Consider the following 23,536-nt stretch of genomic DNA (forward strand, 5'->3'; position numbering starts at 1 on the left):
TACTGTATATTCTATTTTTTCTACTTGTCTATATTTGTTCAATATTTTTATACTATATTTTGGAAATGACTAGGCTACTGTAATTTTTTTTTTGTAACGTGACTGGCATTTAAAAAACGTTAACAAGATTTTAAAGACAAAAGTATAAAAATACACATAAATATGAACCCAAGTTGATCAACAACAACAAAAATCGCTATTTTAAGTATATTATTTCTGTAATAAGTACTTTTTAAATGTATGGTAAAGTTACATTTTACAGTACATTTGGCCAACGCCTATTTTAAACACCTATGATATGTATGCAGGTTTACAACCTCATTGACAATGCATGGACTTTTGTACACATGGTATAACTACAGCAAAAACTAAAACTTGAATAAAAACGGTGACCATGTACATGCATACTGTCCGTGTTATTTGTCAACAAATTACTTTTATTTTGAAAGTCGTCGTGTAGCTAGCTGCCATCTTGTTTTTTTTTTTTTTTTTCGAAGGTACTAGCAATGTTCACATTGTTGCATATGATACAGTAAACCAGGCGGAGGGATCGATTAAAAGATAAAAACTGGTGAGATTTGACTATTCTTGGTTTACGAAGTAAAAATCACCAGAACAAATGATGTTACCCTAATATTAATTTCTATAACTGAGTTTACCTTTCTTATCCTTAGTAACATGAAGGTCTAAGGTTAGTTAGCTTAGCAGCATACTGAATGAGTGAACTTGGCAAACACTTTAGCATAATGATTTTGTTTTTGTATAGGTTTGGGCTGTTCATGTGGCATTCATGTAACGTTATTCCGTGAGTCCTCGCTGTGCTGTGGATGTCGTTATCAATTCATATTTTCATGACATGCCCGACTCTATATGAGGGTGCACTAGTCACGAATCGTGATTCACGATCACGCGCAGACTCAGTCAACAGTCTCTTGTGCTGTCATTATGTGTCAGTACTTAGTCATATCTGTGTGCACATTTCTCATCAAGTCTTGGTTGGTTCGTGTGTGTAAACATGCCATCTTCCCTTTGTTCTTGCAGGAAGTGTCTGGTGTTAAACTAACAGTGTGCCTGTGGTCCTGTTGATAGGAAGGGCTCAGCAGTGCCTGGGTGCCCAGGGAGCCACTGCCTGAGTCCCTAGAGGTAGACACCAGACAACCACAGGACATGAGCGCCGCCAAAGGAGGCCTGGTCATCTTCACGGCCAACTCCAACCCTTCCAGCAGAGAGCTGGGCAGGAGGATAGCCGAGTAAGTTGCCACTGGAGGTTGCCATTATAACATGCCAGTTATATTGGGTAGTTAGGAAAAGTGGTAGACATTCATTCTCCAACAGCAGATCTGAGCTGGAACAACTGTATTCTTTTGAGTACCAATGGTTAGTACCAAATTAAGATTTATTTATTTTTTTACTAAGAGTTGTCTTTTTCTAACTTAAAATTAGACTACTGTTCAAAGATTTGTGGTCAGTAAGTTTTCTTTTTTATATAAGAAATTATACTTTTATTAAGCAAGGATGCATTAAATTAATCAAAAAATTGACAGTCAAGTCATTAATAATGTTACAAAAGATTTATGTTCTAAAAAAATTGCTGTTCTATTAATCAAAGACAACTGTTGTCACTTTTAGAAACATTTTTCAACATTTATAATATTGTTTCTTGAGCCCCAAATTAAATGAGCATATGTTTAATTAAATAAATGCAGCTCTGAAATAAATATGGACCCCAAACTTTTGAATGGAAGTGTATGTCTGGATGAATCTCACAAGGGCTCACGTTTTCCATGCGAAGAATAAACAACAATGGTTATGTTAACATTTTAACAATGAGTATTATGGGTATCACTGATTAAATATCAAATACTGATGATTCCTTTAATTTCTGCTGTGTGTTTAAGCTTCTATTTTGCATCATATTCCCCTTAACTTTTGTTCTTGCACAGGCGGTTGGGTGTGGAACTTGGGAAGGTGCAAGTCTATCAGGAGGCTAACAGAGGTGAAGGCCTGTTTTATGCTCAACTTTCTATTAAATATCTGCATTTTTGTAAAATCTACACTAACACTAGTGATGGCTGCTGCTGAAGTCGTTGTTCATTCTTTGCGTGCCATACTGGAGAGAGTAGACAAAACAGAGCAGAAATCTGAGCTACTATTGGCTAATCAAACTGACAGTCTTTGTTTTGGGTCAGGCTCGCGTATTGTGAAACGGAGATACGCTTACACTCCCACATGCAGACACTGTGGTGAAATTCTCCCAGCATTCCCTACACAGTCAGATCTTTGTGCAAACTTTTAAATAGCCAGTCTGTTTGTGTGAAGTAAAATATTATTGTGGACCTGAGAAAAAATTAAAGTAACATTTCTTTCCCTCCAGAAACACGGGTCCAAATCGAAGAGTCTGTTCGCAGCAAAGATGTTTTCATCATTCAGACTGTGTGCAAGTATGAAGCCTTAAATACTATAGAACAGTAGGAGGCAATCATATTTTCATCATGTAAAAGCACTTTAATAAAAAATTTAAATGCAGTTTTTGTAATCAAGATTCATATTAGCATCAGAATTGAATAAATAATAAATAATGGCATTATATAAATATTTTTTTACAATAAAAATATATTGATTATTAGTAATTATTATTTGCCATATTATTGGTTAAAGCCCAATTGTAAAGAAAAGTTGACAGAATGAAGAACTTTTTTCAGTTACATTGGAACCTTTCATAACTTTCTTTATTTTTAACTTAAAGGTGGGATAGGTGGGACTGATCTAAAACAATTTTGTCCAAATTTGTTTAAACTTTCTTTATATTTCAATACATAATTCAAATGTAAGTACTCTGAAAAGGAGAATATAAAAATCGAGTGACTCTAGACTTTTTAATCTGCAATAAACACCGCTCATTATTTTAGTTCGGGACGAAACAAATGATTGGCTTAGGCGACTGTCACTCTCTCTCGCTACCATGGCGACCACCGTTTTCGCTACAGGATCTGCCCACATGCACGCGCTTATTTGATTTGAGCAGTTCAAGAGGCAAGAAACCTAGGCATAAAAATGGCAGAGAAAGAGCATTCAAAATTCACAGTGCAGGGTTTTACAGTCAGCGAAGACAAACAATGCAAAAAAGGAAGACAGTACAAGAAAAGGCAATGCACAGAAAGTCTTTGGATAAACAAAGAAATCAAACACGAATAAATATCTGCGTGACTTTTCAACGATGGTGAGAACTGAGGGACCTGAAAAATGACTCATTGTTGGCTGTATTTCTGCTGGACAGGTAATCTTTCATTTTGATTATACATTTTTTTGGTTATGTTTTCATGAAGCATGTATCACTAGCACACCTAGCTGCCTAATATAGCTAAAATAACATTACTTGGCATAAAGTTACAATGTTATACACTTAGCCATTAATAGAGATGATAAATACTCAATATGCTTAGCTCAAGTTGATCGCTGTTGTGTTGAATTTTGCAAAATTTAACTTTAGATAACAAAATGCATGTGTAAAAGCTAGTACACCGCATCCAGGAACTTTTTTTTAGAACTAAGTTAGCTTTAGCTACTACTAATCAACAATGCTTTCATCATGGAAACTCTTACATGCAAAACACGGTATATGTTATGAATCTTACCCGAAATTCATCTTCATCACAGTATAACTGATGTTATTGGAAAAACATGACGCTACCCGCTTCTTTGCCTTATAAATATAACTAGTTTGTTACCAAATGAAACAAAAATATATTTTAAACTTTACCAGTATCGGTATTCTAGCTTGATAGTGAGAACTTAAAGACATCTTATTTGTTTATATTCATACTGATAAAGTTAGATTTTTTTACATGTGATTCTGACATGATGTCACTACATGCGCTCGTCTGAGGTAAATAATGCGCCTTCCAGCTGAGCGGTTGGTGTAGCACGTTCATGTATTTTGGGGGCGTGGCTTTGGAAAGAGCCCAGAAGGGAGAAGGTGGATGGAAATAATGAGCTGTCTTTAAAACAGTCTTGAGAGGTCTACAGACACTCATTTTTTATACTTTCTTTTTCAGAGTACTTACATTTTAATTATGTATTGATATATAAAGAACTTTTAAACAAATTTGGAAAAAAAGTGTTTTTACCAATTCCTACCTATCCTACCTTTAAACCACTTGCAGCCAGTGTGTGGCATTATGCAAATTCATGCAAATTAGCCCTTAATTTGACATTAATGCTGATTTTAGATATACAAATTTCCGTGTATGCAAATTAGGTTTCCTAAATCCTAGTCTTTGAAACCTTCCTTCCTTCACCATCTGCAGGGATGTTAACACCACCATCATGGAGCTGCTCATTATGGTGTACGCCTGCAGGACGTCCTGTGCTCGGAACATCATCGGCGTCATCCCTTATTTCCCTTACAGCAAACAGTGCAAAATGAGGAAGAGAGGATCCATCGTCTCTAAACTACTTGCCTCAATGATGTGTAAAGCAGGTAAATGAGTTCATCCGAGACTCCTTTCATTTGTGTTTTATAAGCATATTCTCATTTGCTTTGTATGTTCGCTCTGTACATTGTGGCTTTGAGCAGGTCTGACTCATCTCATTACTATGGATTTGCATCAAAAGGAAATCCAGGGTTTCTTCAACATTCCAGTGGACAATCTCCGGGCCTCACCGTTCCTGCTACAGTACATACAGGAAGAAGTAGGTACTTGCTTAACGCTTTTCTGGATGTCATGCATGAGATCCGAAACTCCCGTAGATACTTTAGTTGTTCTTCCTGTTTGTCCTGTCAAAGTTTTCAGGTTGAATAATAAGTCAGTCCATGTTATGTTACTAATAAATAGAAAGCAGGACAAAAACCAGATGTAGTCTATCATGCTGCTTTACGATTTGTTACTGGTGTAAGTGTCCGCACATCACTAATTTAGATGAAATTACAAAATTGACTTCATTGTGCTTGAGGAGAATAAACCATATGTTAACTTTTATTTTAAAAGCTTTACAAGGTAAATTAGAATTAATATATTTCTATTATTAGTATATTTCTAGTTCGTTTACATACTTTTTCAGTATCTATAATACTAGATCAACAGAAACATTTTTACTCAAGATGCCAACTTTTTATTCAGAAAATGGTTAGATTTGCCATATAATGCCCCATATGGAATGAGCTTTAAGGTATACTACACATGAAATATGGGCCATCTCCTGCCTTGTTTAAAATATTCTAAAGTCTGACCTTTTGGAACAGTGCGAATGTTTTAAAAGCAGATTAGGTTTTGTATTGTTTTTTAGATATGGATGTGTTTTGCTTGTTTATTGTGTGGTGTCGTACACACACACACACACACACACACACACACACACACACACACACATATACTTTTTTTTTGTAATTTATGTATGTGCTGCTTGTCTTGACCAGGATTACCTGGTAGAATAGAGACTATCTCAATGGGGCCTTCCTGGTTAAATAAATACATAAAAAAAAAAAAAAAAAAAAAAAAACGTAAATTCCTCCATTCAAGATTATGCATTAATTTATTCATGATACATTTTCTCTCTTGTTCAGATGGAAGGTCATCTGCCATTAGTTATTAATGAGTGTTTGCTGTATGTGAATGTATATGATAAATGCATACTGTGTGTGTGTGTGTGTGTGTGTGTGTGTGTGTGTGTGTGTGTGTGTGTGTGTGTGTGTGTGTGTGTGTGTGTGTGTGTGTGTATATATATATATGTATATGTGTGTGTGTGTGTGTGTGTGTGTGTGTGTATGTATGCCTTTTCTTTTAGATTTGTAAATGGTTTTATTTAATTTTTTTACTTGCATTGCCTCTGCATTCAGATTCCTGATTACAGAAATGCTGTAATTGTGGCCAAATCTCCAGCATCAGCCAAAAGGTAAAGTCATATCTTACTTTTGCGGTGTCATGTCATGTAAAAAAAAAAAAAAAATCCACTAACCTAATATATAGAGTCTTGAGTAGTTGACTGGTTTACTCTATACCAGCTAGAAAGAATATAATATTAAAATACCGTTGCACCTGCTGTAGGCACCAATAAATTATCCTTTCCCACCAAATCCCTCACTTAAATCTGTATGCATTGGGTGATGCTGTGCAAACATGATGTTGCGGTAATGAAAGATGATGATGTGTGCTGTCAGATGCAGTCAAGTCTCAGTTTATCAATTCCTACTGGTATACTTGTTCTTTTTACAATAATGCATACATTTGTCTTAGGTTAGTAAAGTCGAGGTGCAAAGTTTCAACCGGGGGACTCGGCTAAATTCCCTGGGGGCAATAAGTCTTAAAATGATGTACATTTGGTTATTAATTTCCTGATTAACAGGATTTGGAGTAGCATTTTTGTTTCTTCTTCTGACATCATGTTAGGTCCTTGGTTTGAGCCAAAATGGTTAAGTAGAGCCACATGAAAAAAAAAAAGTTGAAAACAAAAACTGCGCTTGTCCTTTTACAGGGCCCAGTCATTTGCTGAAAGATTGCGGTTGGGCATCGCTGTGATCCACGGTGAAGCCCAGGATGCCGAATCGGACCTGGTGGATGGACGCCATTCCCCACCCACTGTCAAAAACATTGGCGCCATCCATCCAAGCCTAGAGATACCATGTGAGCATCTCATCTCAGCAAAGTTTTTGTGTGTTTTATTTTTTTCCCCAACTATACCATATTCTGTTTTTTTTTCTTGTATAGTGCTGATTCCCAAAGAAAAACCCCCAATAACTGTAGTGGGCGATGTAGGTGGACGAATTGCGATCATAGTGGTAAGTTTTAAGATGATTTGAATGTCTTCAGGATGCTATTTTAAGTCCCTCTTTTGAATCTTTTTTGTTGCTGCTTTGCTTTAGGATGACATAATTGACGACGTCGACAGTTTTCTGGCAGCAGCCGAAACTCTGAAAGAAAGGGGTGCCTACAAGATCTTTGTCATGGCTACTCATGGAATCCTCTCCTCAGATGCCCCTCAGCTAATTGAGGAGTCTGCCATAGACGAGGTCATCACAGTATCACATTAATTTGAGGTTCAGAGGGGGAAGTCTGTTGTCATGAGCTGACTTTCTGATGTCTTTCTGTACAGGTAGTTGTCACCAACACCATTCCACATGAGATCCAAAAACTCCAGTGTCCCAAGATCAAGACGGTGGATATCAGCATGATCCTGTCAGAAGCCATTCGCCGCATCCACAATGGAGAATCCATGTCTTACCTTTTTCGTAATATAGGCATGGATGATTAGCAGGGTCATGTACAGTCAGTCTTAACTTGTGCACAGAGGTCAAGACTTTTTCTCTTCCTATTGCCTGTATCATTTTCTCCTGTTTTTCCTTTTGTCACCCAACATAACTGCTTCACCTCGTTGTATGTGTAATATTTTGAAATTATAATTGTACGTTCAAAGAACCAGGATGTTCTGCGATGTTACATGATTTCATTGTAAAATGCTTATGTCAAAGAGTTCAGAGGTTGGAAGTGCAGGAATACTCCACCTCTTGATCTGAAATATTGGCACTTTTATATGATTTTGAAGTATTAGATTTAAAAGAAGGACCACTGGATGTTAAAAATTACCTCTTCAGTTCTTTTAGCCGTAGATCTTTTGTCTTTTGCGCCGTTTTAATAATTTAATTATGGATAACTTTACTATGTGGCCAACAATTACAAAATGTTACCATTTATGAAACCTATGCTATGACATATCAGTGTCAGTGCCTCATGCCTTGTAATTATTGTGCCACTTGTAGTTTTTTGTGTATCTGTCTGGTAATGCTAAGTAGTGCTGATGTTAAATTCAATAATTATTTTGTACAAGGCAAAGGTACATTCATAGACCTCAATATAGCGTTTAATTTTGAAACTAATGTACTTGATTGAATGTTTTCCCCGCTAGATTCTTCTACTAACAATTTAACATGAGAGCCTATTTGTTTTGAAGCATCTTTTCCTCATGTTTGGTCATAGCGGATGGAATTTCTATAAAAAAAAAAGATTGCCTCTAAGAACTTTACTTCTCATTTTCAAACGAAATGCAGGGTTTTTGTTATGTAACTAATATTTAAGGCTTTTGTATTTATTCACAGCACTTGATGACAATGAATAAACAACTTACAGACCATCTTGTCATATGTGCAGTTTAGTTAATGATCCACCCTTTTCTCGGGCTGGCTGAGATTAGATTTACAACTAGAGTTTCCAGTTTTGTACAATGCTCGTCTATTCTAGACTCCAAGCATATGCTGTTCACTTTCCTTATGATGGTTGGTTAAGCAGTTTACTTTAAAGTTCTCCAATTTGAATGAAATTAGCCAACAGAGGGCAGTCAACACTTTACAGAACCCCTTATCTAAATTCTTTTACATACTATGCTAGCAGCTAACAAATTCGTAGGTTCGATTTTATAGTGTAGCTTGAATGCATTTTAAGCAGATTCTGAGAAAAACCTCTTAAGTTCTTTTAATTTCATTAAATGACACAAGTAAGCAGTGAGTTTCACGATTTTACTCCTTGGAGTGTAACTTTGACTCTAGCACATTGAAAGCAGAAAATATTTCTAACATTTTTCGGTAAAACTACAATAACAGGACATGAATAACCATGTATTAATACATGTAATAATAGTTAATTCAATATGAACTCATGATTAGTTAAGATGATGAACAAATGAGGAGCTATCCTTAATTAAGACGAGTCATAAGGATTCATGCATAAATAAGCAGCATTAATACATGTTAGTACATGTATGGTAATTAATGCATCAATTAACATGTATGGTTAAACTAAATTAAACAGGCTCTCTAAGGAATAACAGATATTTTGTCTTTAAAATACACTTTCAAATGAATTATGGTCATAATGTAACCCATTTTTATCAGAAGCTTCATCATAAATATTACTGAAAGCCAAGATTAGTTTTTCATTGCTTTCACTGATCATCTAAATCTGCTATATTTTATCTCAAAAGGACTTAAGTCTATTTTGTGATCCCTTCTGAATTTGGTATGTAGTTAATAGTGAATTAATCATGAAGTCATGACACAATGATGCATTAACAAGCTATGAGTTGATGTTAATGCATGGTTAGTTAATAATTAATCATGATGTGCCCCCTCAAGTAAAGTCATGACATGATGCATTAACAAGCCATGAGTTGATGTTCGTGTATGGTTAGTTAACCATGAGTTTAGACACTATGATGCACTAACAATTCATTAATTACAAAATGAATTGACATATACACAAAGAATCCTTATTCCTTTTCACCCCTGGTACAAAAAAAAAACAAAAAACTAAAATATACAAAGTATGTGTAGGCTAGTTGTTTGATTTATATAATTAAACGTATATGGACTTAAAATAAAGCCCAAACATAACTGTAAAGACACACACAAGAGCACAATTACATGTAAAGCATGAGCACACCAACCAGCTAACGTTAATGCTAATCGAATCATATACATTTAAACAATTAAAAAATACAGTTAATTACTGTACACACCTCCATAAATATCCCAAGTAAACAATCATACAAACATTTCTTAAATTATTATTTCGGTTAACCAAAGCAGTCAACATTATTATTTGATAAAATGCCAGCATTAACAAAGGAACACAACTAACACGCTAGGAGCACTAAGTGTTACCCATTTTTCTAACATATGACATGGAAAGTACCGCTCTACAAAGCTTAAGATGCATGACCCAAGTAATCTTGCAGTTAGTTTCACACGGAAGTAAAAAATATCTGATATTTCCTCTTTTCCTGCAGAAAGGCCTACTTCTTAGAGATATTTGTAACTAAGCAGGGCAGAAAATGGTTATGTCTGTATTTAGCAATCAGTATTGTGTCCCCCACAAATGCTTGCGCAAACTTTAAAGTTTATAGTTCAGCCAAAAATGAAAAATCTGTTTTGGTTCATGCACCCTAATGTTTTACTAATTATATGACTTTGTTTCTTCTGTGGAGCATTATATATATATATATATATATATATATATATATATATATATATATATATATATATATATATATATATATATATATATATATATATATATATATATACACACAGTCTTGTTCAAAATAATAGCAGTACAATGTGACTAACCAGAATAATCAAGGTTTTAAGTATATTTTTTATTGCTACGTGGCAAACAAGTTACCAGTAGGTTCAGTAGATTGTCAGAAAACAAACAAGACCCAGCATTCATGATTCTTTAACAACATTCCACAATTCATTCACATTTCTTGGTTTTGCTTCAGAAACAGCATTTTTGATATCACCCCACAAGTTCTCAATTGGATTAAGGTCTGGAGATTGGGCTGGCCACTCCATAACATTAATTTTGTTGGTTTGAAACCAAGACTTTGCCCGTTTACTAGTGTGTTTTGGGTCATTGTCTTGTTGAAACAACCGTTTCAAGGGCATGTCCTCTTCAGCATAGGGCAACATGACCTCTTCAAGTATTTTAACATATGCAAACTGATCCATGATCCCTGGTATGCGATAAATAGGCCCAACACCATAGTAGGAGAAACATGCCCATATCATGATGCTTGCACCTCCATGCTTCACTGTCTTCACTGTGTACTGTGGCTTGAATTCAGAGTTTGGGGGTCGTCTCACAAACTGCCTGTGGCCCTTGGACCCAAAAAGAACAATTTTACTCTCATCAGTCCACAAAATGTTCCTCCATTTCTCTTTAGGCCAGTTGATGTGTTCTTTGGCAAATTGTAACCTCTTCTGCACATGCCTTTTTTTTAACAGAGGGACTTTGCGGGGGATTCTTGAAAATAGATTAGCTTCACACAGACGTCTTCTAACTGTCACAGTACTTACAGGTAACTCCAGACTGTCTTTGATCATCCTGGAGGTGATCATTGGCTGAGCCTTTGCTATTCTGGTTATTCTTCTATCCATTTTGATGGTTGTCTTCTGTTTTCTTCCACGTCTCTCTGGTTTTGCTCTCCATTTTAAGGCATTGGAGATCATTTTAGCTGAACAGCCTATCATTTTTTGCACCTCTTTATAGGTTTTCCCCTCTCTAATCAACTTTTTAATCAAAGTACGCTGTTCTTCTGAACAATGTCTTGAACGACCCATTTTCCTCAGCTTTCAAATGCATGTTCAACAAGTGTTGGCTTCATCCTTAAATAGGGGCCACCTGATTCACACCTGTTTCTTCACAAAATTGATGACCTCAGTGATTGAATGCCACACTGCTATTTTTTGAACACACCCCTTTGAACCAATTCAACTAATTGCCCAATTGCACAGCCTTAAGAGCGTGCATATCATGAATGCTGGGTCTTGTTTGTTTTCTGAGAATCTACTGAACCTACTGGTAACTTGTTTGCCACGTAGCAATAAAAAATATACTAAAAACCTTGATTATTCTGGTTAATCACATTGTACTGCTATTATTTTGAACAAGACTGTATATATATATAATGTTGATTTGGACCCATTTGGGTGAACCATCTCTAAAAGCTTTATGGTTAGCAAAACAACATGCAACTACACCATTACTGTGGGATGTGTAGGCTACACACTAAACTTGCAGGAACACATTATGATGATTACAAACAATTATAATCATTCTTAGGTTGGATGTGAGGTATGGTGATGCTTTGATGCAAGTGGGCCTTTGTCAAATGAACTGTCTGAAAATGCTGGCTGTTTATATGGCCCTTATTTGCCTTCTATGTAAGCATAAAACTGGTGTAGACTTTATTGGAAATATATCTGTATGATTTATCTAACTTCCATGTAAATTACACAGCAAAGGTTCCTAGAGTTAAGACTAACACTACAGTTTGCCACAAAAGAGAAGAGCAAATTACTGAGAAAAAAGGTTAAGTAGAAATTGTTATTGCTTTTTTCTTTTTGATGGCTGGTTTGTTAACAACAAGAAGATCTTTATAACCTGGAGTAAGCTATCTATTAGCATTAGCGTCCTAACCATCTCAGGGGCATGTCTGGTCCATCTTTGCACATGGGTTCTCAGTTCTGCACACAACTTTTTTTTCGTGTGAACTGGAAATTATGTGATTAACTCTGTAGTTTCTGGAAAATTTCATCATAATAAAGATGCTGGCTGATGAAAGAATACATTAAAAAGTAGCCGAACTGAATGAGGTTGTGTTGTGTGATAGGGTAAAATCATGTTTGAAGCTGCTTTAAGTGGCAACAGTGAAGAAAAAAAAAAAATTCAATTAAGTTAAACAAACATAATTTGTTCACATAACTTCATCATCATGGAATGAAGTAATTTTTAAGTAACCCAATTGAGTAGTCTCAAAATGATTTTAATATTGCTTCCTAACAACATGGTGTGCACAGGGGGGCTTGAGACCCTGATTTATAAGACTGCACAAGCTAACTTTCATTGTTTTAGCCAGCAATAGCACATAAAGAACATGTCGAGCGCTATGTATGAAATTCTTTTTAATGACTATTAAACAATATAAAGTCTCCCCCTTAATTAATTTTGCCCAAAAAACACATAAAATAACACTTACGTTCAAAATGTTTACTCTTTTCGTCAAGTCCCACACAAAGCTGGGAACTACAGTTTCAACCAAAATCATGTTCGAGTACTTGATTGGTTCACATTAACCCCAAATAATGTAATCTAGATTGCACATTTAAGAGAATTATATTAATTGAAAGCAAAGAAATCATGTTTAGAAGAGAAACACAATTTTGTTGCGTAGATTGCAAATAATAAGATTACGTACATTGGACAATGTGTGTTTATATATATATATATATATATATATATATATATATATATATATATATATATATATATATATATATATATATATATATATATATATACATATTATTGAAATAAAGGAATAAAGTCCAGCGGTATTCAAATGAGCTCTGTTCTGGAAGGTCAGTTTCAATAATTCAATAAATGCGTGTGTACAGTCTGGGGGTATCTAATCTTCAAATAAACAAAGTCTGTAGTTTCTGACCTCAACCTAAATGAGTAGACAGCACTCATATCCAGTGTTTTTATTAAGTATACCATTAGCTAAAGTCAGCCAATAAAAGAATCAGGAAATAACATGCAAATGGAGAACTATTTATTGGGGCCCATAATTGATCATTTACAATGAGCTAAAAAAAAAATGTATTTACATATTAATAGTTTTAGGGACAATCATAAAGCTTTATCAAATAACATTCAGTTTAGAAAAAAAAAAACTGTTTTTATAAGAAAAACCATTTTAGCTTGAGTGCATGAGTGAAATTCTATTTGCTAAATGGAATTAATAAAACAACTTGCATAAAATCAATAAAAAAACATTAAATAACACACTGGCTTTTTTATTTCTATTGAACATAATTACATTTGTAAAGTCAGTACACAACAATGAACTCGAACTGCACTTTGTTGCCTTAATCTAGTTGCTTGGTCCAGACCCTTTAAACACCTGCTTCTTTACTTGTCCTGGACATGAAATTCCGGAAGAAGAGCAGTTATGTTTTGTAATGGATTTAGAACGTTTCCTGGAAACCTTTGGCTGGTCTGACTGCCTGATCCTAGAAGCAGTCAGCTGTACCTGAGGCTGTTTTAGGGGTGAGATGGGACTGTGTGGTGAGGGGACTGTCTGAGAGGGTCTCTGGGGAATTTGTGTTGACTTAACTGGAGTGATCCCTCCTATGGACAATTTTTCAGGAGACTGAAGTAATGTAAGGCTAGGCTTATTCTGACCAAGCGGTTTTACAAGTGATGGTAACTTGCTATGCAAGCCAGCTTTAGGAGCTCGAAGACCAAATGAGTGAGTGTCTGCTTTGCTGATGGTTGACTTAGTTAACCCTCCTCTTTCTTGTACAGGAATTCTGGATGATGTTTGATATGGTTGCTAGGATAAAGAACAGAACATTATTAATGATATTATCCTCTATCCATTTCCCCAAATTGAACTAATGCTTGCTTCTTGATAATACAGTAAGAAATTCTTACCTTCCTAAGATGACACTCCAGCTTGGATTTTGCCTCTAGCAGGTTCTTGTTCATCTGATTTGAACAAATATGTTCCCCTTCTTGTTTCTCTTCAGCCAGAGCTGTTGCGTGGCATGTTTCTTGCTTATTCCTACTATAAGCATCATGGCCCTTCTTCTTCTCTTTATGTTTTCTATTATTTGCAGTTTTTGGTACTATTTTGGTTTTGGTTCTCTTCTCAGTTTTGCTTAACTTCGTTTCTTTGCTCAGTGTAGCTCTTGGTCTTATGGGATCAGAATTGTTCAGCTCTTGGGGATCCGAATCCTCTAATATCAACAGCTCAATGGTTTCAAACTCTTCAGGCAGTTTCTCTTTAGGATTTTGCTCCTCAGAGTTTATCTTTAACATTGCTGATGGGCCATCATTCTGCAGCTCATTCACATGCTCTTCACATGATATGAGGTTGGGTGAAAGATTTGATTTAGAATCTAAATAAGTCAGTGGATGTTGGAGTTCCTCACTCTTAGGGAACTCTACAGAATGTGTTACCTCAGTCTCCTCTAGACTTATATCTGCTTTAACTTGCAGTATTGAGTTCCTAAATTCACTGCTTGTTGCCAAATGCGGTTTGCTGATAACATTCACTTCTGAAGGTGTGAGTATTAAATCTGGACTCTCCTCAGACTGTGGGTCCTGTAGTGGCTGTTTACTAGTTGTCTCAGGCAATTGTACAGACTGTCCCTCACATATTAAATCTAGACTTACCTCAGGTTGAAAGTTCTTTAGAGGCAGTTTTGCAGTTTTTTCGGCTAACTTTACAGACTGTCCAACACATTTTACATCTCGACTTACATCACAGTCTAAGTCCTTAAGCTGCGGTTCTGAATTTTTCTCAGCTAACTGTACAAACTTTCCCTTACATATAAAATCCAGACTTTTTATTTGTAAGTCCTGGAGTGGTTCAGGTAAATCTAGACTTACATCAAGTTGTAAGTCTTCCATTGGCTCTTTGTCAACTGTCTCTGATAACTCTACATGCTCTGGCTTGTTCCGTATCTCTAAAATCTTGTGAGATACACGTATCTCATGTTCTTGTAAAACTACTAGCTCTGACATAATTTCAGACACTTGTTCTTGATGTCTGTAAACGTTCTCATCCAGTTGAATTTGAGTATTATGTTCAAGCCCTAAAACTGCCATAATTCCATCCGCCACTAGTTGACTGTTAGCTGTTAGTATGTGTTGAAATTCAGGCTGCTCATGTCCAGAATTAATTTTAGGTTTATCCTTTTCTTTCATATTCTGACAGCTTAGCTCAGACAGCTCCACTTCCAGTACAGGATTCAGTATTTTTTGAGGTTCATTCAGGTTGAAGTTCTCAACTGAGCCTGGTTTCTCATGAACCATACAATGAATATCTGAATTCAAACCCACTGTGTCACTGCATTCAAAGTACTCCTCTGACGTTGAAGAGAAATTGAAACAACCATTAGGAATCTGTGATAAATAGGAGGTTTCGCTATCCTTGACTGGTGGTTTACTATCCTTTATTATGATACCTTTGTCACTTTCTTGAACAAAGTTGACTTCGGAAGGTGTAGTTGTTGTTTTGCAGTCTGTAGATAAGAAATTGAAGACAATACTGCAAGAGCTTTTCAAAATTTTTGGAGTAAACAATGTCTGTTTATTATCTAAATCTGTAGTATCTTGAGTTAAGGATGGATTTGAGGGAGAAACTTCCTGCTCTTGATGACCATTTTTGATTGGATTATGCAAAGATTCTTGTGTTTTTTCGGGCACAAAGAAATCTCCTAAAGACTTTGAGTCAGCAGCAGGGCTGAAACAATCATAGTATACATCAGACAATGAAGAGATGCTGGAGTCACAGTTAGACATCTGTGTGCCATTCCAGCCATTTTGGTTTGCCTTTGGTTTTGCATCTATGTGTTCTTGAGTGGCACCATCATTTAAGACTTGGTCATCAAAATGGGTGTCTGTGATTGCAAATAAGTTACAATGAGTTTGGTTGTACACTGCTGATGATGATTTCCTATCAAGATTTTCTGAAGTTTGAGCAAGACATTTCAGAGGTTGCAGAGTATCCAGGGTCTCCTTTGTATCTGAAACTCTATCGTCTTGAGTAAAAGACACATTGGAAATTGCATTGGGACAGTCTTTTTCGGTGTGAATGCTTTCACTCTGCAAAGATGTGTCAAATATGTCTTTTTCCACTGCACATAGTTTCTCTTTATCAGCTGTATTACATGCAAGCACATGCACTGTTTCCTGCTTTCCTGAAGGCAAGATAAGATCCTCACTCTGGCTGCTTGTTTGATGTTGATTTTGATCAAAATTCTTCTGCGCTTCTCCTGGTGTTTGCTTCTGAGCTGGAGCTTCAGGATCATAGGGAGTTTGGGATAAGGGTCCAGGACAAGCCCTGTGATATATAGACTCCTTTGGCTCATGAAAAGGATCCTTGAATCGGATGGCTTGAGACACTTCAAAGAGCTCTGAACGCATTAGGTGAGCTTGCAGTGGCTTGTTGGAGTCTCTTATGTTAATGAAACCAATAATATCACTCGGTGGGTCAGGATCAGGCCAGGTTGGCACATAATTGATCATGTTCACCTTTTCCAAGTTGAGAAGTCCTGGGTGAACAGATGGCACCACTGGGGTGTCTTTAATTCGCTCGATGACTTCCGCCTGATTCTTGGAAATGTTGTTCTTGGCACTTGTGTGATCAGATACAGGTCCATTGGTAGTGAAAGCGCAATTGGTGACCAGAGTGTATTTTGGGTTAATGAGCTTGAGTGCATTGGTTGCTGAGGGAAGTGGAGTGGGTACCACATGAGGGAGGAACTCAGGTTCAGGCTCACTGCTCAGATTTATCTTGCTTAGGCACACTCCATTAGACATCACATACATGTCCTGAAACAATGTGTCAAATGTGTCGACTGCTTGGCCAGTGAGCACAGTGATGAGGTGTCTGTCCAGTCTAGAAGCAGACCATGTGAAACTAAAAATAAAGAAAACCTTTAATAATTATATATAGTATGGATGTGGCTAATAGAATCATAAATTAGGTTAGGTCTAACCCTGTTAAACTGGGTTGACCAGACTTACCTATATGACCCTGAGACTGCTTTATCTCCGTCAATAAACATGAACTTCTGGCTTTGGCTTCCACACACTCTCTTTGAGGATCGACTAAGAAATTGTGCCCCTCTGATGCTACGCACTCTCAGGTTCTGATGGAAAAAGAGTTCAGCATGTTTGGTTGATGTATGGATGAAAAAATGTCCACAGATAAAAGTATTTCTCTCATAACGGCATATTTTAATTTATACAAAAGTCAGACAAATATTATGTTAGGGTATGACAGAAATTATTATTTCTTGTCTGAAGGAATTGAGAAGCAAATGAAAATTTGTCTATAAACAGGGTTTTATGTGTACCATGAGGGTTATTTAAAGTTATATAAAGGTAAAAAAAATGCCTTTTAATTTTGAGACAGCTATGTTCACACTGTAATTTTTTGGTGACTAACAACTGCATTTACTCATAGGTGTGAGTCTCAAAATATCCCGTTTAAACATCTTGAATACTGTCAATATGAACGTGCAACAGGAGTCAAGCCTATCCACAGTAATATAAAATGATGTCTATAAAACTGAAAGGTCTTATCTTTTTTGACATGACAAGAGTATAAAATTCAAATGCGAGCATCTATAAAACCTCCATTAACTGAAAGCAGCTTTTATATTGGAGTGGAAAGCGGAGCATTTGAGTCACACGCAAGTTACAGAAAGTTGAACCACACATGAAAATCCACAACACACTGAACACCAGTCCAGTTCAGTTCACACAGCACAGGTTTTCCGAGATTTATTTTGTGAGTGCTGAAAATTCACGAGTGTAAGTTTGGTTATAGAATGTGGTTGTCACTTCTGTAAATAACCGTACTGTGTGTGAACAGGTCACAAAAGCTACCACGTGACTATGTATAGACTATGGGGCACGTTCCCGCATTTCACACGTACACAATATATTATACATTTATATTGATATGTTGATGGTATAAAAGGGTTGAGGGCAATATATTTTAAGCATTGTGTAAAAATGCTTGAGGGAAATGAGTAACTGTTAGAGGTGTTATGTGTGCTTTTCCTCATGGTTTGGTACATTCCATAGGCGGGGCCATGGCGATAAGATGGCCACCAAAATACCCAGTAGTCGTGTGAGCGTGTAAGGAGTACCGCCACTTTGTCCATGTGAAGTGTAAACATAGACTGTTGCACCTGTCCGGTCTTGTCCAATTTTCTTACTTTCTTTGTTTGATTTATTTTTGTTTTTGCTGTTATTTTTCGGCACTGTGGGATTCTTTTAGAAAAAAGTTTTTCACCTCATTGCCTCCAGCCGTATTGGTTGTCTACAACAGAACGTAACCATATTAAGGACTCAAGTACAGGACTGACAACCATATTCTGCTGCTGTGTAAATGTGGCCATAGGTTCTGACAAACTGTATGTTTGACTTGGTTTCATTAATAAAAAGTCTATTAGTATATAATCACATTAGTAAGTAAACACACAAGGACAAATTTTCTTTTACATAATATCTCTGGAACAGTTTTTCACTTATGCACATTAATGGTAATGCTGCAATGAACCTTTTGTGATCATATCTTTTATCACTTTTCACATTTTAGTATTTCAATTTCCTGTTTGCAGCGCCCAGAGCGGTTAGGTTTGAGATGCCTTTAGGTGATTCACAGACAAAAGCTAATATCTCAAATATTCAGGTCAACTTATTCACATATAAAGTTTCATAAAAGAACACCTACATGGATTGAAGTAAATACATTTGTAACAAATTTTTGGTATAAATCATTCTAAAGCTATGGATGGAACCATCTACCCCTACGATTACAATCTTATTTTAGAGACATTGTCCTACCAGAAGGTATACCATTGCCAACCTCAATGGCGCATAGGAAAAAACGTTTCATTCAGAGTTGGACAAAAATAGCAAAGATGTTGTTAGACAAGCTAAAATGTTGACTACCTTTTTCTTTCTCTTTTTCTTTTTACGTGTTTATGTATAATTTCTTATTTCTTAGATTTTAGTTTATTATTTTCATTGTGAACATTTTTCATGGCTTCTGTCTGTATATAGTTAATGGGAGATTTAATAAGTTCCTGGTATGTGAATACATTTAATTAAAATGTTAATCCCCAAAAATAAATTATTGGTATAAATCCTGTACCCTCACTGAAACAGTATAAGATTCTATGTTATTTCAAAAATGTGTTGCAAAATGATCTATCATCAGCAGAAATCAGTTTCTGTCTCAATACAAGAGCATCGACAGTCACAGTCACAGTTGCCTCATGCAGTTTTGAAAATTAAGACTTTCTGATTTGGAGTACTTAAGTTATCTCTCGGTTGTTTCTGCTCATTAAACTGCTGGCATTTGATAGAAATGAGTTTCTAATATTAATTTTGACATGCCTTGAGGTGTCCTGTGTGCATGCCTGCTTTCTCACACATTCTCAGAAAGTGCTTCACTCCAGTGACCTCCAACATAATGTACAGAGCAACCTTCCGCTTGTAGCTTGCATCCAGAAGATCTTTGAAGATGTCAATATCTGTGAACAAATCCATGACAACTGCAATAACCTGCAAAGGGACAGGCATTAATAAAAACAAAGGAACTTTGTGGCAAAAAGACTTTGTAAGAAAGACTTTTGCGCTTTGTATTATCTGTCAAAAACTTACTGTAAACATTAATTTGTGTTAATAAACAGCACACATTTAAAAATTGACATTCTTGAAAAAGTAATTCAATGTAATCACAACAGCAAGTTTGGAAAAGTGCATGGGACATGAGAACTATCCCAAATAGAAAACAATTTTTTCCCATTACAAATTATATTATCATCATACAAATTTGAGTGAAAAGTTGAATCAAACAATTTATAGAATTTGAGAGTGTATATTGCTGCAGTGCAGCATTTGAGCACTACATGAAGTTCTTGTAAAACCCTGATGATTATGTTATCCAGCATGTTTTGTGATAAAACATTATCAAGAGAAAAAAAAAACATTATCAAGAGGATCTTAAGCTTCAGTAGAAGCAAGATCTGCCATCCTTTTGTTGAGTTTACATATTAACTTTGGTAAAATAATGGTCATCAGTTAATGTATTTACTAACATTAACTAACAATGAGCAGTACATGTGTTACTGTGATTAGTTAATAAAAATACAGCTTCTTATGGTTTGTTCATGTTAGTTCACGGTTCATTAAAAAAATCATTAAAAAGATAAATAAATGCTTTATAAGTGTAGCTCATGTTAACTAATGTAGTTAACTAATTCTAAAGTGTTAGCGTTATTTATTTGTTTTAAATTTGAAGAAGAATCTTTTTTTTTTTTTGTTGGTTACAATTACTTTAGGGTGTCTTTGTAATACTGTAATAATACATTTAAGTACTGAGTAATATTAGTAACTACATGTACTTACATTGGGTTTGGATTGTTTTAGGGTTAGTTGCTTTAATTATGCATAATTTATAGTTATAGTAATTGCATGCATGTAACATCATAATGGCACTGTAAAATAAAGTGTTACCAGCGGTTTAATTAAAAGTTTATTTAAATTAGATTTAGAATCTCACACTTTCAATGTGAGCTATACATTTAAAATGTATTTTTATCAATTTAATTGTTATTATTTAATATTTAGTTATATGTGTGTGTGTGTGTGTGTGTGTGTGTGTGTGTGTGTGTGTGTGTGTGTGTGTGTGTGTGTGTGTGTGTGTGTGTGTGTACATTTTTACTTCTACTTAATTCTAAGTCAAAAGTCCCAGCAGCCTACCTACCCAGCAGAGCCAGCCCTACCACCGAGAAGCTGAGAATGACATAAGCCTGTTTTATGAGCTCGAGCACACTTGAATATCTCTACATGTTCATTGGACTTTGATCAGTCTTTTTCACCATAGGTGAGTCACAACCAAAAACACAAAATAACATCCATTCCCTACCTTCTGAGCTTGGTTGATCATTTTTCTAACGACCTCTTTAATATGTGACTGACCCTCATAAGGGGGTTGAGTGTACACTTGAACACGCGTCAGTCCGCGGTAGGACACCCGGTCGATCCACCCGATGTCCAGCTGTGGGATCGAGCAGTCCGAGCGGTCGGGCCAGTACTGCAGGGAAATCTCTTCCCCATCACTTTCCCCGTACAGGTCCGCGTTATTATCGGGGGAACCAGGGCAATACACCTCCGCAGTGTTGAGAATCCTCTCAAGCTCAAGGTCCGATAGAAAGCAGCGGATGTTCTTTGTTTTGATGTAGTCCTCAAAGGCGTCCTGACCGTCATGTATTAGTGTCTCCAGCGCGATTCTCTGTTCCTCGCTGTAAAAGAACTCCGGCTTGGACTCGTTAGTGCGCAAGTTGATGTGATTGTGATCAAGGCACTGAACCTGTGACAGTGCCATTACGTGAACGTTATTTCAACAACATTTATATAATCCTGGCTGCGTAATTTTATAATTGTAAAGTTTAGTTCAACTATTTTAACCAACAATGTTAAAAAAGTTTACATTTTATACACAAAAGGCACGCGCGTACTGTGATACGGACCGGTTCACTCTCTTCTGCTCATCTAGTCGATCCTGTCAAGAGCATGACTGTGAAATGTGTGTGTTCACTTCACGCACAGATGCAAGAGCAGGTACACTTAGTCACGTGACTCACTATCAAGCAATTGTAAAAGAAGCCCAACAAGCTTTGGTGTCATGCACTTATCGTTGTTCAGTGGGTAAGTTATGCCGTGCAAGACTTGTAAATACAAGTTTGTATTGTTTTTAATTTACTATTTACTAAATTATTTATCTAATTAAACAATTGTTTATTGGTGGTTCAGTTAAAGGAACTGTATGTAAGAAATGTATTTCAATGAATTATAAAATGGCCCTGATATGTCGCTAGACATTAAAAAATTATGTTAATTTCAAAAATATCACTGACAACAGTAGTCCGGCCGAATATTGTCATTTAAAAGTTGTTGTTGCAGCCCTCAACCAAGCGGCATCCTCCCGCGATCTCTCTTGAAGCCCATACGGAAGTAATGTAAACGGCAATTCATCAACTGGCCACTAGAGACAGGCTCCAGAAGGGAGCAGAATCTCATTGAGACCAATGTTAAAATTCCCAACTTTACAGCAGAAAAAAACATGTTTACAGCCTGGCACAAATTGTGGTTTTGGCCTATACGGCTAATTTTGACCTTCATGACAACTGTGAGGGGGGTGAATTTTTTTACAACTCATTCATTTACGTTATATAAAGTCTTAAAGTTCTGCATAATTAAGGCTGTGGTTACTTTGAGTGACCATTTATCCGCCGTCTAGAGTCATTGCGTCAACTAAGCCCGCCCACATCCCGGCTTTTTGCCCATTTTCTGTTATCCGGGAGTGACACGTGATGACTCGCTAGTAAGATGGCAACGCCCAGCTCGCCCCTACTTTAAGCTTCAGAACGGCTTATCGGAATCCTATGGGTGACGTCACAGACACTACGTCCATATTTTTTTACAGTCTATGTCCTCAACTGATGTTGACATGTTATGTTTTGGCCTGAATCCACCTATCTACCAATCACGAAGTCAGTAGTGTTTCTGCATCCGGGTTGCCAGCTCTGTTCTCGTTACCACAGCTGCAGCTACAAATGTTACTGCTGATCCTGCAGCCAATCTGGCAACCTCGAGTCAGGGGGAGGGGGAGAGGGGATAGTGATTGCAGTACCTGTTTTGGCCACAATCTTACATGCACTTTTTTTAAGTTTGAAAGCATCAAAACTGCTTCATATAGTTATTTAAAGGTGCAGTGTGTACATTTTCGGGGCATCTAGTGGTTGCAAACTGCAACCGTCCACCGCTAACCCCCTCCCTTTCGAAGCAGCAGAGAATGTCCGTTTAGAGCTAATGTAGAAACATAACGGTGCAAAATGGCGACTTCTCTGTAAGGAGACCCGCGGTGTATGTAGATAGAAATGGCTCATTCAAAGGAAATAAAAACATACGTTTATTATTTAAGGTCTTTTATACACCACTGAAAACATAGTTATGTATATTATATTGCATTTCTGTCAATAGATCCTCATATATAGTATACACTGCACAGACCTTTGTATAAAGAGAATAATTCATTTATATTTATATTCTAATGTATTCTAATTCTGATGATGATGTATAAACATAAGCTGTTTAATAAGGTCTACAGCTACAGTAAGAATGTTAGTATGCTATTGTTGCCCATAATTACATTTTTAAAAGCACACATTGGTTTAAAATTTCATATCTGAGGTATGATTGTGTGTAATTTATGTTGTAAAAAAGCTAAATGAATAAAACTATTCTCTGTAGCCTACTCACAAAATTTCTCTTCCGGATTATAGGACTGTTTGACTTTGCAGCACAACAGAATTTGAAATAAAGGAAGATGAAAATTTCTTGAACGAGCTTTATAATTTGACTATGTTTAGTCATTTCCTGGCTTGATC

At 36.3% G+C, this 23,536-nt stretch overlaps 2 protein-coding genes across 8 annotated transcripts; one reads left to right on the top strand and one right to left on the bottom strand.

The window, feature by feature from the left end:
- Window positions 1-444: 444 nt before the first annotated feature.
- prpsap2 (phosphoribosyl pyrophosphate synthetase-associated protein 2) lies at window positions 445-8,124 on the top strand. Of its 5 annotated transcripts, none has more exons than XR_010898433.1 (11): window positions 463-571; window positions 1,090-1,250; window positions 1,944-1,996; window positions 2,375-2,441; window positions 4,308-4,480; window positions 4,577-4,692; window positions 5,837-5,892; window positions 6,472-6,775; window positions 6,860-7,006; window positions 7,090-7,429; window positions 7,466-8,124. XR_010898433.1 is itself a non-coding variant. In XM_067419425.1 (11 exons), the coding sequence occupies exons 2-11, from the start codon at window positions 1,168-1,170 to the stop codon at window positions 7,246-7,248; spliced, it is 1,074 nt and encodes a 357-aa protein (XP_067275526.1). In that variant the 5' UTR covers window positions 463-571; window positions 1,090-1,167; the 3' UTR covers window positions 7,249-8,124. The 5 variants fall into 5 exon arrangements, 4 of the variants coding, with proteins under 4 accessions (XP_067275520.1, XP_067275526.1, XP_067275512.1 ...); XM_067419425.1 differs by having other exon boundaries at window positions 6,472-6,620; window positions 6,705-6,775; window positions 7,090-8,124; XM_067419419.1 differs by having other exon boundaries at window positions 445-571; window positions 1,042-1,250; window positions 7,090-8,124.
- A 4,996-nt stretch (window positions 8,125-13,120) lies between these two features.
- fam83ga (family with sequence similarity 83 member Ga) lies at window positions 13,121-21,658 on the bottom strand. Of its 3 annotated transcripts, none has more exons than XM_067419437.1 (5): window positions 21,013-21,658; window positions 19,479-19,646; window positions 17,091-17,215; window positions 13,989-16,983; window positions 13,121-13,887 (listed from the first exon to the last, which is right to left on the bottom strand). In XM_067419437.1, exons 1-5 carry the CDS (start codon window positions 21,469-21,471, stop codon window positions 13,426-13,428), a joined length of 4,209 nt encoding a protein of 1,402 aa, XP_067275538.1. In that variant the 5' UTR covers window positions 21,472-21,658; the 3' UTR covers window positions 13,121-13,425. The 3 variants fall into 3 exon arrangements, with proteins under 3 accessions (XP_067275538.1, XP_067275551.1, XP_067275544.1); XM_067419450.1 differs by having other exon boundaries at window positions 19,479-19,615; window positions 21,013-21,144; XM_067419443.1 differs by lacking the exon at window positions 21,013-21,658 and adding an exon at window positions 20,851-20,912.
- Window positions 21,659-23,536: the final 1,878 nt, after the last annotated feature.

This window comes from Pseudorasbora parva, chromosome 2, assembly GCF_024679245.1.
Source record: "Pseudorasbora parva isolate DD20220531a chromosome 2, ASM2467924v1, whole genome shotgun sequence".
Taxonomy (NCBI): domain Eukaryota; kingdom Metazoa; phylum Chordata; class Actinopteri; order Cypriniformes; family Gobionidae; genus Pseudorasbora; species Pseudorasbora parva.

Excerpts from the sequence above, each read along its gene's own strand:
- fam83ga (XM_067419437.1), bottom strand. The coding sequence starts at position 21,471 with ATGGCACTGTCACAGGTTCAGTGCCTTGATCACAATCACATCAACTTG. Across the intron at positions 19,647-21,012 it reads TGATCAACCAAGCTCAGAAG|GTTATTGCAGTTGTCATGGA; the intron begins GTAGGGAATGGA and ends GTCCCTTTGCAG. Across the intron at positions 13,888-13,988 it reads TGGAGTGTCATCTTAGGAAG|CAACCATATCAAACATCATC; the intron begins GTAAGAATTTCT and ends TCTTTATCCTAG.
- prpsap2 (XM_067419419.1), top strand. The coding sequence starts at position 1,168 with ATGAGCGCCGCCAAAGGAGGCCTGGTCATCTTCACGGCCAACTCCAAC. Across the intron at positions 4,481-4,576 it reads CTCAATGATGTGTAAAGCAG|GTCTGACTCATCTCATTACT; the intron begins GTAAATGAGTTC and ends GGCTTTGAGCAG. Across the intron at positions 7,007-7,089 it reads AGGAGTCTGCCATAGACGAG|GTAGTTGTCACCAACACCAT; the intron begins GTCATCACAGTA and ends CTTTCTGTACAG.